A 15,405-nucleotide genomic window follows, 5' to 3' on the forward strand; every position below is an offset into this window, starting at 1 on the left:
TTTCTGTCTGTTTGTGGGAGCTGACCGGATGCTGATTGCGGAGCTGGCTGCCAGGTCTTCTCAGCGGAAAGCTCAAGTTTCTGGAAACTGCCCCAGCCAGCACACTGTGTTTGGTGAGCTTCAGTACAATCTACATTTGCATGGTCAAATTTTGCAGAGACTCAATTGTCAATTTAACCGGTAGAATTGAAGGACTGCATCACTGTTAAGAACGCATGTGGTCCTAATTGTGGGAATTGAGGCTTACAAAAAAAAAAAAAAACAAACATTTAATTTTTGGTTTTACTCTGTAAGGTGCCAGTTACATTAAGTGAGATATACAGAGAGAGTTTCCCAAAATAATGAAATTTCAGAGTTTTCTTCGCATAATGATGTGAAGCAGAAGCTACTACAAGCAATTAGAAAAGTTATGTAAAGGTCAAGGGTTTAAAAGTGGTAAAAAATTAAGCATTCAAATTGATTCAGCTCTTTAAACATGGATCTGCAAAGTTAGAAGATGCTACAGAAATAACTTTAAAGTAGAAATACCTTTAAAGTATGTTAATGAATGAACCAAACAAAACTTTTTACTACCCTACTGGAGAGAAAAGACTGAAAAAGACAGCTCTGCCAAGCTGCTGCTACTACTTCACAAAGCACCTCAAAAAACAAGAAACCCTTTTGGGGGAGAAAACATGAAAAGATTAAGCTCTGTCCACATTTCCAACTTCATCAAGAGACTAACTACAATTATTTGACAAATTAGCTTAAATATTTTCCCCACAATTCAAATAATTACCCAACTTTATCCTCATTCCCAGAATCCAAATGTCAACTTGTTAAACTACATTCTATTTTTTTCTGAGCATTTCAATTTTACTGAAACTGAAATCAGTGCATATGACTTTCTTGTTTCCACTGACATTTTTTTCCAGCTTTTTGTATTTCAGCTACACCATTATAACTACCTTATATTTTTTATATATATTTGCACTTTATAATATCAGGAGGTCTACAGAAACAATAAAACACTGTCTAAAACTTCCACTTTGCCCTTTACACCCTACCTGAGGCATCAGAAGATATTATACATTAACGACTGCACATAAAAAAGATTCCTACTCTATTTTTGAGTACTTGATGTACTTTAAAACTACTTCAAAATTACTACCCACTGGAGATATTGATGGGCATGAGAAAGATAAGAAGTTGTAAGGGCATAAGAACTGAAAGACAGAAAGTTACTGCTATGAAAGTTTGTATGATATAAAAAAGCTTGAATAAAGTTAACTTGGATATATATATATATATATACACACACATATATATCCAAGTGGTGGTATATTCCATCTCTACTTCTATCGGCTATCTACTAGGTCTTTTAACAAAATGAAAGGACTGGATTTCTTACTTTAAATTCAGCATAAAAGAAAGAATTTGCAAACACTTAGCCTATAACATGATTTTATTCTTTTGGTGTTATGCCTTCAAGATATTTACAGAAAACTACCAGTTCCTCAGTGCAGAAAAAACTACTTTTCATTCTGGATAGTTTCCTGTATACCAAGTCACAGCTAAATATTATCATTACTTGTCCTCTATTTCATTGTTAGAGAAGAAAAACATGTCTCTAACAGTAATTAACATCTATTAGGTCAAATATACAGACTTAGAACCAAAATCTGATTTTCTGGCAAATCTATAAGCCTTGCCAGATTGTGAACTGATACATAGGGCTGATAAGTCCCTACAGAAACAGACAATTAAATACAGAATGGAAGTTGCATGGAAAGATGCAACATGAGAAGGTTTTTTTTGTGGTTTTTGTAAGCACGTCCCAGTACTGCACCCCCTTCTCTGGAATATTCTTTCTATCTTTGTTCCACAAGCCACTTTTATAAATGGCTGAAGGTTGAAATGTTTGCTTTCCATAGATGATTTTTCCAGGCATTTACTCTGTATACACAAAGTTATTTAAATTATTTGGACTTCATATTTTAAATAAAGGAGTCATTTTCTTGACTGAGGGCGATTCTTGAATTTGGCACCAGCAGTGTGGTAGGATGCAGCTTGAGGACAGATTTAAGCCAATCTAAGGCAACACTGCCAGTATAAGGTGTGGTCCCTCTTTTCATCATCTTGGAATTGGCACTCGTGCGACTTCTTCCGCAAGAACAAATTATTCTTTTCCAATCTGATTAACTCCCTGAACCACCTGATCATACAGGTGCCTTTCTTCCAGTGTCAGCACAAGCAAGGGCCTGGCAATAGTGGCCAGACATAGCCACATACTACCACTCCAGGGATTTGCCTTTTCAGCAGCAGCATAGCCTTCCACCAGCTTCAAACAATTGTGATTCTGCACTCCAAGGCTCGGCTTGCTAATACAGTAAATCCAACCGCCAGACTCTACCATTGAATCAAAAAATGATGCAGCTAAATGATGCAGAGACCTGATCTGCTATGAACTCACTCTGCCAATTTAGATTTGTTCAAAAACCCAATGTTTTTGGTACGTTAACTTTGTACCAGTAAGCTTAATGCTGAATCAGGTATCATCTGTCCTACCGCAGCTGGCATGAAGTCAGCATAAACACTGCGTTGCATGCTCTAGCTAATTCAAAAGGAAAGTGTGCGCTCACACCTGATCGGGATCAGATCAGCACAGCTGAATGATGCAGTAGATCACAGATGCACTATGAATGACTGCCGAAGAGTCACCCCCATTTTTCACAGACATTAGGTTCGGACACGCAACCTGCAGTTAAGCTACCATAGGCCTGATACTTTGAAGTTGTTAACTCTCCCCAACTATTGCTGAAGTTGAGAAGAAGTGAGGAACAGTTCTCTCTGCCTCCAAAGGATCAAGGCTCACACGAACAGCTTGGGAAGAAGAAGAACAACTTGACAGAACAAAGCGTTCTTCAGGATGACAATTTGAAAGACAATATTTGATTTTGAGGAAATTTGATCTAGGGTAAGCTAGACTTCTCCCCCATCCTACAGCAAGCTACCACATACTCCAGCAAACTGACAAACTTGTGACCAAAAGGAAGAAAGAGGAGAAATACTGTGCTAACGTTAGGTTGTCCTTGACTGTTGTTGATTTGTTCCAGGTATTACAGAAACATCCCAATAAAAGACATGTTTATCTGCCCACATAACCCAGGAGCTAGATACGAACAGGTGAGTTAAAAAAAAATTAAAATCTAGCCTTACATGCCTTTTATTGTTTTGGTCAGCCGTGGTGTAATTTTTGTATTCTCCTGACTGTAACTGTCTGCCCATTAGTATTAGAAATAAAGGACAGGCAGTATAAAAGTTGAGGATTTTGGTGTTGCGTGGTTTGGGTTTTTTTTGGTCAGATTATAAAGCTCTCTTCTTTATGCTGTCAAGACTAAGGGAGAAACGTATTTCAATAGCAACTTTAAAACGAAACTCACAAATTACTACCATTATGTTAAGTGCTAGATATCCCACTGTGCAGTTTTGCTTTGTGAATTTTTACCTTCTTCCATGCACACTTTTAGCCACTGATCGCACAGCCTTTCAGTGTTTTCTGCCTTTTCCTTTAAATAAACTGGCTCTGGCTCCTTCCATCTGGTTCCCCTTCCGTCAGCAACCCTGCACCTGTTCACACCTCCTCTCCTGTTGGATTCCACTGAACATTTCCTCCTCTGCCAGGGCTATTCTGGCACTCGCAACCTTTCTGTCATTCAATCCATCTGTCAGAAGTGAACTTTGTTTACCGCAAGCTTCTGCTTTCTTCTTCAAGAAGCAAAGCCCCTCAAGGTCATTGTCAAATGAACTGTCGGTGTGGATTTAAATCCACTTCTGCTAACCAGCAGAAGATGAAGTTCTTTACAGTCCTGTATTTGTGAAGATCGGTTTGGGGTAGAGGAGAAATAGTACAGAAGCAAAAGAATAGATTTGAATCATCATTTGTTAACTCCAACAGCTAATGCGTTTTTCTTCATATATGTGTATCTGTACCTTCCTGCAAAGACTGGCATAATCTGAGAAAGACTTGCAGAGCTATGCAAAGAAGTGGAAAAGGCTAATAAAAATATTACAAATAAAATAATAAATGAAAGCTTTCAGCTCTCACTTTAACTCTGTGTAACAAAGATATTGACTAAAAATGCAAAGAGAAAATGGGAACAGCTGAATGAGTAAGTTTACAGTAAAACCTTAAAGCGGCCAACAGCATTCACTGTAAATTATTTCATCATTTCATCTGCAGCATCTTTTTCTTTTTTCTTTTTTTTTTTTTTTTTTTAACTTACCTACTGATGTTTCACATGCAACATTGTTTAAGGGGGAAAAAAATCCTGAATATTTTTTCCTGTTTTCAAGCCGTGTAAAACACACATATGCAACTCCTTGTTAAAATACTGCCTTCCACGTTGAGACAAATTGTAAAGATTCTTTGTCAGGGTTGAGACTAAATTCATATTGTCAACAGGATATGTTATTTTTAGCAATTCCTGTGCCCATATTTCTTTTCAGGAATACATTCTGATAACCACAAACTCCTGAATTATTAACTAACCTCCTGAACAGTCTCATTCTTCTAAACTAAGGAATACCTTTCACTTTCACTGCATTCCTTGTATATCCTTTAAAAAAAAAAAAAAAAAAACAAAAAAAACCCCCACAACTTTCACCAAGATTAAGTACAGGACCAAAAAATAAAATACATATTTTAAGTTTTGTAAGCAATTATAATGAACCACCTATTTTATTACCCTTTTACCAAAAATTAATTTAAAGTAAATCTTTCTGGGAGCAAATCCAGGAGGTAATCCAATCTCATTAGCAGAAATGCAGTTATACTTATGTTGGGTCTGAATTTGACTCTAATAAAAATTGTATTGGCAAATACCGCACAAGTTTAGCTGAATAATAACTTAATACTGATATATCCCTTATATGGGGATTAGTGCCTACATTTGTTGTCTGACGCTATGATCTCCCATAGGAAATGACATGCAGGTGAACAAAAGCACTGGAAATAGAATAGGAACTCTGGAACCAAAAGAATATGCATCAGTGTCCCACCTAACTACAGAGAAACTTTTATTCCCCGGTTACGATTTAAGCCCTGTAGAAGGCAACTGAACCACAAGGAGAAGCTAATCAAGAACAGTTGCTCCTGTTTCTATAAAAACGTAGTTTGATACCCAAACCACCAGGAACGCAGGGGCAACCAGCAGTGGCACGCTATTAAGCTTGCCACGCTGCCAGCACAGCCAGGGGAAGGAGGTCAGCCCTGTCAAGTAGCCGGCAGCAGAGGCTGCACTCGTCTGCTCGCTCAGGACAGGCATCTCCCAGCTCGCACTTTCGCCCTGACCAATCACCAGCACAAGGACGCTGAGCAAGGGGGTGAGGAAAGCAGCCAGGCAGCCAAAGCTGGCATGTTCAGGTGATTTTTCTTCCTCTCTCCATCCATCGGCTACCTTCTACGGAGATGACAACCTACAGGCTGATGCTCTACGATGTCAAGTTTGATAAAGACCCCAGTTGAGGACCCTTTGGGTTCTCTGTTGGATTTTTTTTTTTCTAGGCAAGAATTTCAGGAGCAGAGTCTTGTACAGAAGAAAAAAAACCAACCAAACCAACAATCACAGTGACTGCACAAAAAAAACAACTTTGAATCCACTACTGAAAGCATAAGGTAGCTTTTAAAATGGTTTAAGTTTACAAATACCAAGTGCTGATAGAAAAAGTACATTTTAGCTTATTGTAAAAACAAGCTTTCAGATGTACTTGAGAGAAAAGCCCTAGAAGAAGTCAAAAATAAAGATAACAATCAGAACCATTTTTCCAGTAGCAAATTCAGCAAAAAATCCAGCAGCCTTGAATACATGTCTGAAAGATTTTTATGGTTCAAAAAAATAAATCATTATCCTGTTGTCATTAGTCACACAAATAGAAAACCTAATTTGAATGAGATCAAAGTAAATATTTGATACACATGCATAAACTTATTACTGTTAGAGCTGAATAACTGCTCAAAACAAAGACCTTATAAAGATGTTTGTTTTCTACAGCAGTTAGTCTCTTCTGTATTTCATCTGAATTCACTGCTCGCTCCAAAGTGCTTTAAGTATTGTCACTGCTCCTGAACCACACTCTACATGCAGCAGCAATTTGGCTGCCTCAACAACCTGATGCGATGTATAAAAGATGAAATCATTAGAGAAATTTGATGTGACCAGTTGCAGTTTAAATGCCATGGAGAAAAATTTAGATGAATCGAAGACTAAAATCTGAAAATGTATTATTGCCTTTTCCTTGAGAAATTTGTATCGTAGGACAATAAATTAAATTGTCAACTGTGTTTTAACTCTTTAAAAATTAAAAAAGGTGATTTATAAAGACTTTCATATTCAAAATCAACACGCAATTTTGGATTTATTCTTTACTCCGCTTATATTTTCTTTCTTTCCCTTTTAAACTTCATCAATGGCCTTTACATGTTTGTACAATCATCTTAAATATGTTTAAATGATTAAATAGAAAGATATTTGAATGCTTATGTATTATCTTGACACAAAGTATATCAGCTTCGAAATTTCTACAAGGCACTGCCAGAAGACGACAGAGCCGATTTATTTCAAATCATTCAGTATCAGTCTTCGTAAAGCAGCATATGGTCTTATCATGGCAGGTAAAATATTTTACCTTCTATAATAACGCAGAGCAGCTAATTTATCTACATGCTGTATAATCAGATAAACAATTTCAGCTGCACTATGAAAACCTGTAGGCAAGGGAGAAATTCATCCCCCCCACACTTTATTGATTTTTCCGCCTATACATTCATATAATTGCTAACAATAGAGGTTATTCTTTCTTCCATGCCCTTCTTCAATTACCTTAAAGCAAGACCTTCTTTTCAGTTGTGGAAATTTCTGCAGTCTCTACAGCTGCAGGACAAAGAACCGAGACATTTTCACAGAGTTGCTCGGGGGAAAAAAGCTTTGCAAGATTCTATTGCAAGTAAAGCAGAGTGAATGACAACTTTCAAAGCTACCACAATCATTTACTAATGTGCTGCTATACCAAATAAGTCTAATTTTTTTTGACAGCACCAAATTAGATTTATTGCAGAAACTGCTGCATAAATAGCATATGGCTATGTTACACCACCTATTTCAAATCCCTGTAACGTTTCTTCCCCTCCCTGCTCAAAATGAATAATTGAGCCAAGCTATAAACCTTCTGCAGACGAGAGATATACAAGTTCAAAAAGCAGATGCAGGAGATGTAGATTCCTTTGTTGATATTGTCTGAAGAAGTACCACATATCCCGATCAAACAAAACTGGGCAGTAATAGGTCAGGTCTCCCCCTGCCACACTTCAGGATTTTACGTCCCCCTTTCCTTGATAAAATTTTGGTTTCGTTTCTCTTTCAAGCTGACAGTCACCCAAACGGGGCATGACCTCATAATCCTCTCGCACATGACTACCTCTTACTTGCACAAGAAATCCTATTGATCTTTACTCCTTACGCGAGTCAAATTATCCATGTGACTTGAGATCAGAAGGCTCGGACCTCCATTCACGCCTCACCAGCTCTCATTTATGAGGAGGGAAGTGCCTCCTCCGAGCAAAAATAAAACACCAGAAAAGTGGTTTCATTCATCAGAGGGGCCCGACCCTCTGGGAAGGTGCCGACCTACAGCTCTCCCCCCTTTCAACAGGAGCAAAGTTGTCTTATCGGTTTGCTGGATGGGTCCCCGCACCCACGTGCTTTTGTGTTTCTGTCGATCGCCAAATTCTGTGTTCAACACACTGCTAAGAGAAAACACGCAACACGTAACCTTATCACGACACAGGACAAAGATGGGTATTTTTGCGGTGGGAGGGGGCAGGATACCCCCCGGCAGGCCGCACGGGGGGTCCAGCGGCCGGCCCCGCGCCTCCCCTCTCCCCCAAGCCGCGCGCCCCCAAAGTTTGTGTGGTTGCCGCACGGAAAAGACGTTGCAAGGTCTTCTCTCCGGCCGACGGGCGCACCACTGCACACATCGTGGAAGGCTGCGGCTACCCCGCCGCTTGCCTCTCGGTGGTCAGTCCTCCCAGCTGCCCTATCCGTTACTGTCTGATTAGCTCTGCGAAGGAGCCCCTCCCCGGCCAGCTTTCCCCGCCATCTGTTCCACACGCGATGGCTGCCGCCCAGCAGCCTCGCGCTGCCCTCCTACCTGGCACCCGGCTCCCGGCCTTACCCCAAAGTGCTAACACAGGTTCTCGCTGCTGGCAGAGTCAGGATTTCATTACTACTACTTTGACAAGTGCAGGGTTGTTTGTAATTTCTCTTTTATCCTGATTTTGATTGTACAACCACCTCCCACTGATTCAGTTTGCTTCAGTTTTGTTGCTCACAGATTTTACTCTCCACATTAATCTCCCTCTGGCATGTTACTGCATCTGTTCCCTTTTTTATTATTAATTTTCAAATTCCCACCATTTTTGACAAAAAGGAGGTAATCTACACTCTGCTTCTGCCCATTTCATTTTCTTTAATTTGGAAGATAAGTATGAAAGCGTGCCAAAGAAGTTAATTCTCCGTTAACAGTTTATTTTCTGGCATCCCGACGCCTTTGTATATGAAAAACAGATAGAAATAAATGTTGACTGAATCACAACAACATAGTTGCAACCGTCCCTAAATTTAATGAAAAGTAAACATATGAAGCAGAATCTAAAAAGTTTATGAGTTCTCAGAGTTGTTTCATGTTATCACTCCTCCCCGCATTTTAAAATAATACTTTTGTACACGATGAGCAGAATAGAAAAAAAAAAATTAAAAATCAATCACTGCTTATACCTCATTTCTTCCTCTCCCCTCTCCCCCTCCCTCCCCCCAGTTTAAGTGTTATTGGTCCTTTCATCAGTCAGTCAGTGTGGGAACATAAAATATATCTCAGTCACTTAATATTAGTAACAGCATTTCTTCAAATGCTACCTCCTTTCCAGCATAGATGATGGACTCTTTCTGACATGCTAAAATTGTTGGAAAAAGCACGATTGTAAGTGTGCTGCTAACTAACAGATACTACTAGAAAAAAAATCAATAGATAATACTAAGTACTGTGCAACTCCTTAGAAGGCTAAGTATAACCACCTCTTCTAAATCAAGAAGTTTATATTTTATCATTTAATAGTATAGCTTAAACAGGGAAATCAATGTATGAGGCATTCTGAAATTCTAACAAAGAATGCTGATGACGACATACAGCTCAACACCAAAGCTTCAGTGACTAAATAGTGCCACAGGAACCTGGAGGTGGAATGACAGACTTGTGCACTTTATTTATTATACAAGTAATACAAATTAGCATTAATGGAGTCTCTGAAACTAGCAAGAAAGACCGATGCACAGTAGGAAAGCTATAGCACTGCTAAAACCCACTGTACTCCCCAAATGCCACTTTCTTTGATATGCTGCTTTCTAAGAGATCGTATAATTTTCAAAAATAAGGGAGAAAAGAAATATAACATAATGGGGAAAAAAAATAAATTAAGAACTACAACATCCACTGTCCTCACAGTAATATAAACTTCTATCCTTCAAGTGAGTGACACAGGGATCCAGGACAGCTTGGTGGGTCACCTGAACCTGGAAGCACGGGTTCTTCTACTGTTTAGTAATTTTTCTCCACCTAGAAGCTGACATACAATACTGCTTTTAGTGTTTCATATAAGCAAACAAGAAGAGTAAAAAATTAAATTAAATTAAATTAAATCTGCTTCAATTCCACTCAATTACATCTCCCAGCAAATTTTAGACGACATTTTAGTCAAATATACCTTGAGCCATCTACCTATCTCCGTGTCTGAGAACATGCATGATGGCACATAAAAAGTTCAATTTTGAAATCCAGTGATTCCACCACTTCTTAAGATTTATTTAACTGCTTTGACACATGCAAACAGGAACTACACCTGACTGCAACTGAAACAAATAATAGCTTCAGAATTGTTTTGTAACAAAAAGAGGAAAGGTTTTTTAATGATTCCGTTACGCAAGAATAGTAAAAAAAAAATATTATTAAATTAGTAGACACACTGAAACCTGGGCAAGCTGTTAACATCTTGCATCTTTCATGTGATCTTTTCTACTAGCATACTGACATGATTTTTAACGATTACTCTCTGAAGAACTAAGAACAATAGATCTATAAGTTTTCTGCTCTCTGAAGAATGGATTCAGATAAGGTTCATTAGCAAGACCCAACCTTGCCAAAGTAATGGCAATTTAACATTGACTTCAGAAGTCATTTTGTAAGATTCTCCCACTATGGTAACTGTAACACAAATAACCACAAAGCTGAAACTAAGGCAAAAAACCAAAATAGTTTAAACAAGCATGGTCAGTGTCACAGAATTGTGACATCTGCAAAGTTACATGACTGACAATTAAAACTACACAGCAAAAGTTCTGTATTTACCGAGTCACTTGAAGACATACAAATTAGAATTACTAACTAGATTCAATAGCAGGAAATGCATGTTAATAGCAAGGATTTCTAAGCAACATATTGCTCCAGGAAGAAAGGTGACAGGAAAAGGCAAATTTAAACTCTGTGGCAATGGTTTAGAATAGCTAATTGTAACCTTTTTCTCGATTTTTAACAAGTACATTTTGTTAACTTAGAAGCTGTTTAGTTGGTAATCAATCAACGGTGTCTGAAAACTAGGATGCAGTAAGAAGCAGCGGGTCTCCTGGAGAAGAGCAGAGTTCTGCAGAGCACTTTCTTTTTCTCTTTAAGACATAAACTGCATGCTCTTTCTCGTTTAATCCAGTCATATAATATTTATCATTTTCATACATTAAAATCCCTAGTTCTCATATTCATTTTATTATTCTATTTATTTACAATATCCAAACTCAGAATCAGTAAAGAACTTTTCTCCTAAGTAATATACAAATTCATACAAACCAAATAATTCTTTCTATACCTCCTCAGCTACCTCTAATTTTTGCTAGAGCCACCCAGACAGGTCATGCAAGGCCACAGAAAGACTATCCACAACCATGTAAAAGCAGCACAGGCCTTCCTCAAGTCCAGCATTGTGAGAAGACTTGGAGTGGACCAGCTGGTCCTCTTCTGAAAAGAAGGAAGTCAGCAAGACGAGGCCAAGGCCAGAATACCCAAGAGATGCTCTAAATCAGTGCAATTTCTGCAGCAACCTCCCACAGGCAGGACTCTAGAGCTTAAAATCTGTTCTCTTTGGCAAGTGCCACACTGAATGATTCTATAACCCCCATAGGATCGCTATGACCACTACCCTTCAAGTGAGTATTTTTCACTGGCACAGCTGCCATTTGAGATGAACAGAAAGAAGAATGAAAGAAGGCAGACTGTAAGCCAATAAAGTTCACGTGCAACAGTCACGGATGTACCAATAAATCAAAACCATACCAAGTTCAAAACGCAAAACTAATGCCACTTGAGCGAGCCACGTAACTTTTATACCTTCACTAATTCAGAAAACCTGTTTTGGCAGGAAGCGATCTGAGAGGAAGAAAAAGAGTATGGGCTAAGGAAAAGTTTCATTTCAGCAGGGGATCTCTTCCTCTGCAACTCAGGGAAAACAGACAGCTATCCCAGAACATCTCTAACCCTGCACTACCATGGGGACAACGGGTAACGGTTCAGCTGCAACAAATCTCTGAACTCTTTTTTTTCCTCCCTTCTTCACCCATTACAGCAACATCACGTAATGTATTCCTAGCAAGCAGACAGACACTCCAAAGACAGGGAGGGTACAAAAACCTACAGAGAACAAAGCATTATAGAATTTAGGGAATATCAAGGAGAAAGATTTGAACCTATTTCCCATGCTTCAGTGTATACCCATGCTTCAGTGTATACATTTTTTCGACAATTAAATGTCAGCATAGAAAATACTTCACTACTTACAAGCTTACCTCTAAGCAGAGGCCATAACATGAACACAAAGTATAAAAAATAAAATAAAGATTAGGCCACTGCAGAAGAGCGGCTGCAGAAGGTCGGACAAAGAAGCCGTGGCAGCTCAGTGTCATTCTCAAAAAGCAGATGTCTATGAAACTGTATGAGAGCAGGGCCAGCACAGAGCAATACTTGCCCAAAATACTGTTCCCAGCCTGCGGTGATTTGCATCTCAGAAACTTACCAAGTCAGAGGCCATAGATTGAAAAGCTACCTGAATCATCTGTATGGTAGGTATCCAGTTTTAAGTACCTTGCTATGTAAAAGTGGGCAATGGTCCTCATTTTCACAAGTTGAGTATTTTCGAAAAAAAATAAAAAAATTGGCTAGTCAGATTTCCTCCAAGATATCCAGAGATTTATTGCATATAATCAGCCTTTTGCTAAAAGGAGCGTGGTAAGCCATTTGGTTAACTATCACAACAAATCATTATTAATAAAGTTCTGCTAAATCCAAACTTTAGATATCTTAACAACTCACCCAAAACTTTTTTCAAGTTCATTAACCTCTAGCATATTTTTTCTCTAAATACAGGCTGTTAGAGTGGTACTTTCTTCCATCTGTTAAACAACCGTGCTCTGAATTACACAGAAATGTAGCTGAATAAAAAAGTGATTCATTGAAGTTAATAGTTTAGGCGAGGCTCTATTTTATTTCCAGTTACTCAATGGCAGAATTCTCACAAAGCCCAAAGAGTAAAAGACTTGGATAAACATGCAGACTTCTGTTAAGTGATAAAAATCTAAGGTTCCCCCTCCCAGTATAAAATTTAAACTCACTTAACCTTTTTTCCATAAGGACGGAGTAAAAGCTGCCAGATTTGCTTCTGGATGTTCACTCCTGGGGGGAGCAGGGGGATAGAACAAAACAAGCCCCCCCCCCCCGCAACCAAAACCCTGCAAACAGTCAGACAATAGAATTTTCTGTGGCAAAATGAGAAATCCCTGCAGTTACCAAAACTCAAGCTGTAATGAATAATTGGCATGTTAACCTTCTTGTGTTTTCTAGAAATGTGTAATGAACAGTACAGTAAATGGCTTTGGGAGCTACATCCAAGGATGAAATAAGCTCAGGCAAAGTCTCTTGTCACACAGTGTTTGGGTTGTACCACATCTCCACAGAGGAAGTGACTTGAACACCCTCCTCACATACTTGAGCTTACCTCCTATTCGTAGACAGTACTATTACCTTTTGATTGTTTAATCTTCAATGAAGCTTAACACATGTTCATTTATATGCTCCTGGTCATTCTGCTCCAGAAACTTCAGGTTATTAATCTGAGAACTCCTATGCTTAAAGGTGCTGTAGTACACCACAGTCTCAAACAGTAGTAAAATGTCCTACCAAACGCAGCAACAACAAAAAGAATGCAGCTGAACTCTCTCCTGCTCTTCTTCCTGCCCAAAAGCATGCTACCTCATCAACGGAGCCCAACATTGCCTTTTCTTCACACTAGTAATTCACTTACATAAATTCCAGTTCCTAACTCACACTGTAGTTCATAACTCACTTATTTAAATCTCCACTTTTAACATAACTGAGGGCTGCCCATGCAATCAATGACTGCGAGTATCTATAACAACTGTGGGGAAGCCTGTGGCAAAAAATTAGCAGAATGAAATTGGTACTACAGCATGTAATAGGATAAGGGGTACCTGGTGAGGTGCAGTTGGTGCTCAGATTTACTCAGCAGTTCTGTCAGTTTTAGGCACTCCTCTCTGGCTCCTGTCACATCCTGCTGGGCTTGTTCCAAACGCTGTTTGTTTCCATTCAGCTCTAATCCCAGTTTTTCTATTTTCTTAGAAAATCGTAAAACCAAAGAAAGTATATTTAAGAAATGCATAGAGATAGATTTTAAGACAATAAATCTTATTGTGATGAAAGCTCCTGAAAAACAATGCACGCTTTTGTTTAGAACAAAAGTAGTTTGTTGATAAAAACTGCAAAACAAGCAAATTCAAGTATTTGAAATGACATTCTTATCAAAAAAGCCAAAATCCATATCATATTTAAATACATTAATACACAGTCGATGTTATTGTCTTCATGTGGCTTGAGAGACCCACGCATTCAATCATTTTCCGATTTTCTCATTTGAAGGCTTCCATATTTGTGTCCCGACATCACTGTGTTCGAAAGCCAGAAGGCAGAACAGCAGCCATCTTCAGAAGCTGCTGGGCATAGGAGAGCTCTTTTGGTCATTTGTTTTACTTATCTATTACATAAGCAACAACGCGTGGGAATTTAGCTTTGCCATATTCACATAATATCATGCAAAAGAATAAAGGTCATTTAGTGATTTTACCATTATAGAAAAGAAGTTATTTATGACTTATACCTCAATCTGAAACATATCAGCTGCTGTTAATCCTGTCATTTTCTTAACATGGTTAGTCCTTATATGTCAACTAAACCAAGTGAGTAAATCTAACTTAGTCAATGAGTCTATTAATTTATTTTACAAATAATGATAATCAAATTTACATGACCAGCATCTTTGATTCCAGGGAAGCATACTGGACTTAGTATCTCTAATTGAAGCATATTGTCAACAATTTAAACATTTTTCACAAATATTCTCAGAAGGAATGCCTTTTCCTCTAAGTCCATATACAACATACAAGTACCTGTAAGAATCCATTCGTAACGTAATATTATACTTTGTCCTAAGGATGCTTTTGAGGAGGCCAGTGGAGTACAGAATAAGCTAACAATGTAATTTTATCATGTAGTAACTATTCTGCACTAACTCCCTACATAAATATTTATTCATTGTTGGGGCTGGAGGGAACTTGCATGTTTTTCAGTCAACTAAACTGTGAAAGGTCATTTGTAGTACAGAATAAAATTGTTCATATAAGGAGTTAGTGCTGAATAGCTATTATACTTTAAATTCATACCATAACTTATTTTGTGATAGCTTCCTCGTGTAGACAAGCCTCAACATCTTTTTCAGTTAATGAAATTATTCATTCAAACATCCTACAAGAACAAATGAATGTAATTCAGTCCCAATATTTGCACTTGAAGCACCTTCATAACAACATTGTCTCTTTTCCTCCCATGAAAATGTTAACCTAAACCACTTACAGTAAGTCACGATGTCACAGACAAACACAATCTCTTAATCCAGAAAAATGTTTCATAATGTTCTTTTTTTAAATTTATTTTACTTTTGCTAATTATTTAACTGTACACTTTTTTCCCCCAAGAGCACTCAACAAAGGTTCATGAAGGAAATTGTGATTAAAATGTGAATGTCACCTTGGTCAAAGAGACCACCTATCAAATTAAATTGGTAATTCCAAATTCAAATACAAAGATAGTGCAAGTATCTGCAAAATCATTAGTATTTTACCCCTCTAAAGAATGTAACAACCTATTACGCTGTCAGAATATTTTAAAACCAGGTGTGCAAAGGTATTCAGTTACATCTGCTTT

The 15,405-nt window shown here is 38.1% G+C and overlaps 1 protein-coding gene across 5 annotated transcripts in view; it reads right to left on the minus strand.

Annotated features, from left to right (window-relative positions):
• Positions 1 to 15,405, minus strand: part of SDCCAG8 (SHH signaling and ciliogenesis regulator SDCCAG8) — a 105,384-nt gene that overhangs the window by 58,200 nt on the left and 31,779 nt on the right. For all 5 annotated transcript variants that reach the window (XM_082480416.1, XM_082480415.1, XM_082480413.1 and 2 more), the window contains one exon: positions 13,620 to 13,762. In XM_082480416.1, coding sequence (XP_082336542.1) covers positions 13,620 to 13,762 — 143 coding nt within the window. The remainder of the gene's footprint in view (positions 1 to 13,619; positions 13,763 to 15,405) is intronic.

This window comes from Vanellus vanellus, assembly GCF_965231255.1.
Source record: "Vanellus vanellus genome assembly, chromosome: 3".
In the NCBI taxonomy this organism is placed as follows: domain Eukaryota; kingdom Metazoa; phylum Chordata; class Aves; order Charadriiformes; family Charadriidae; genus Vanellus; species Vanellus vanellus.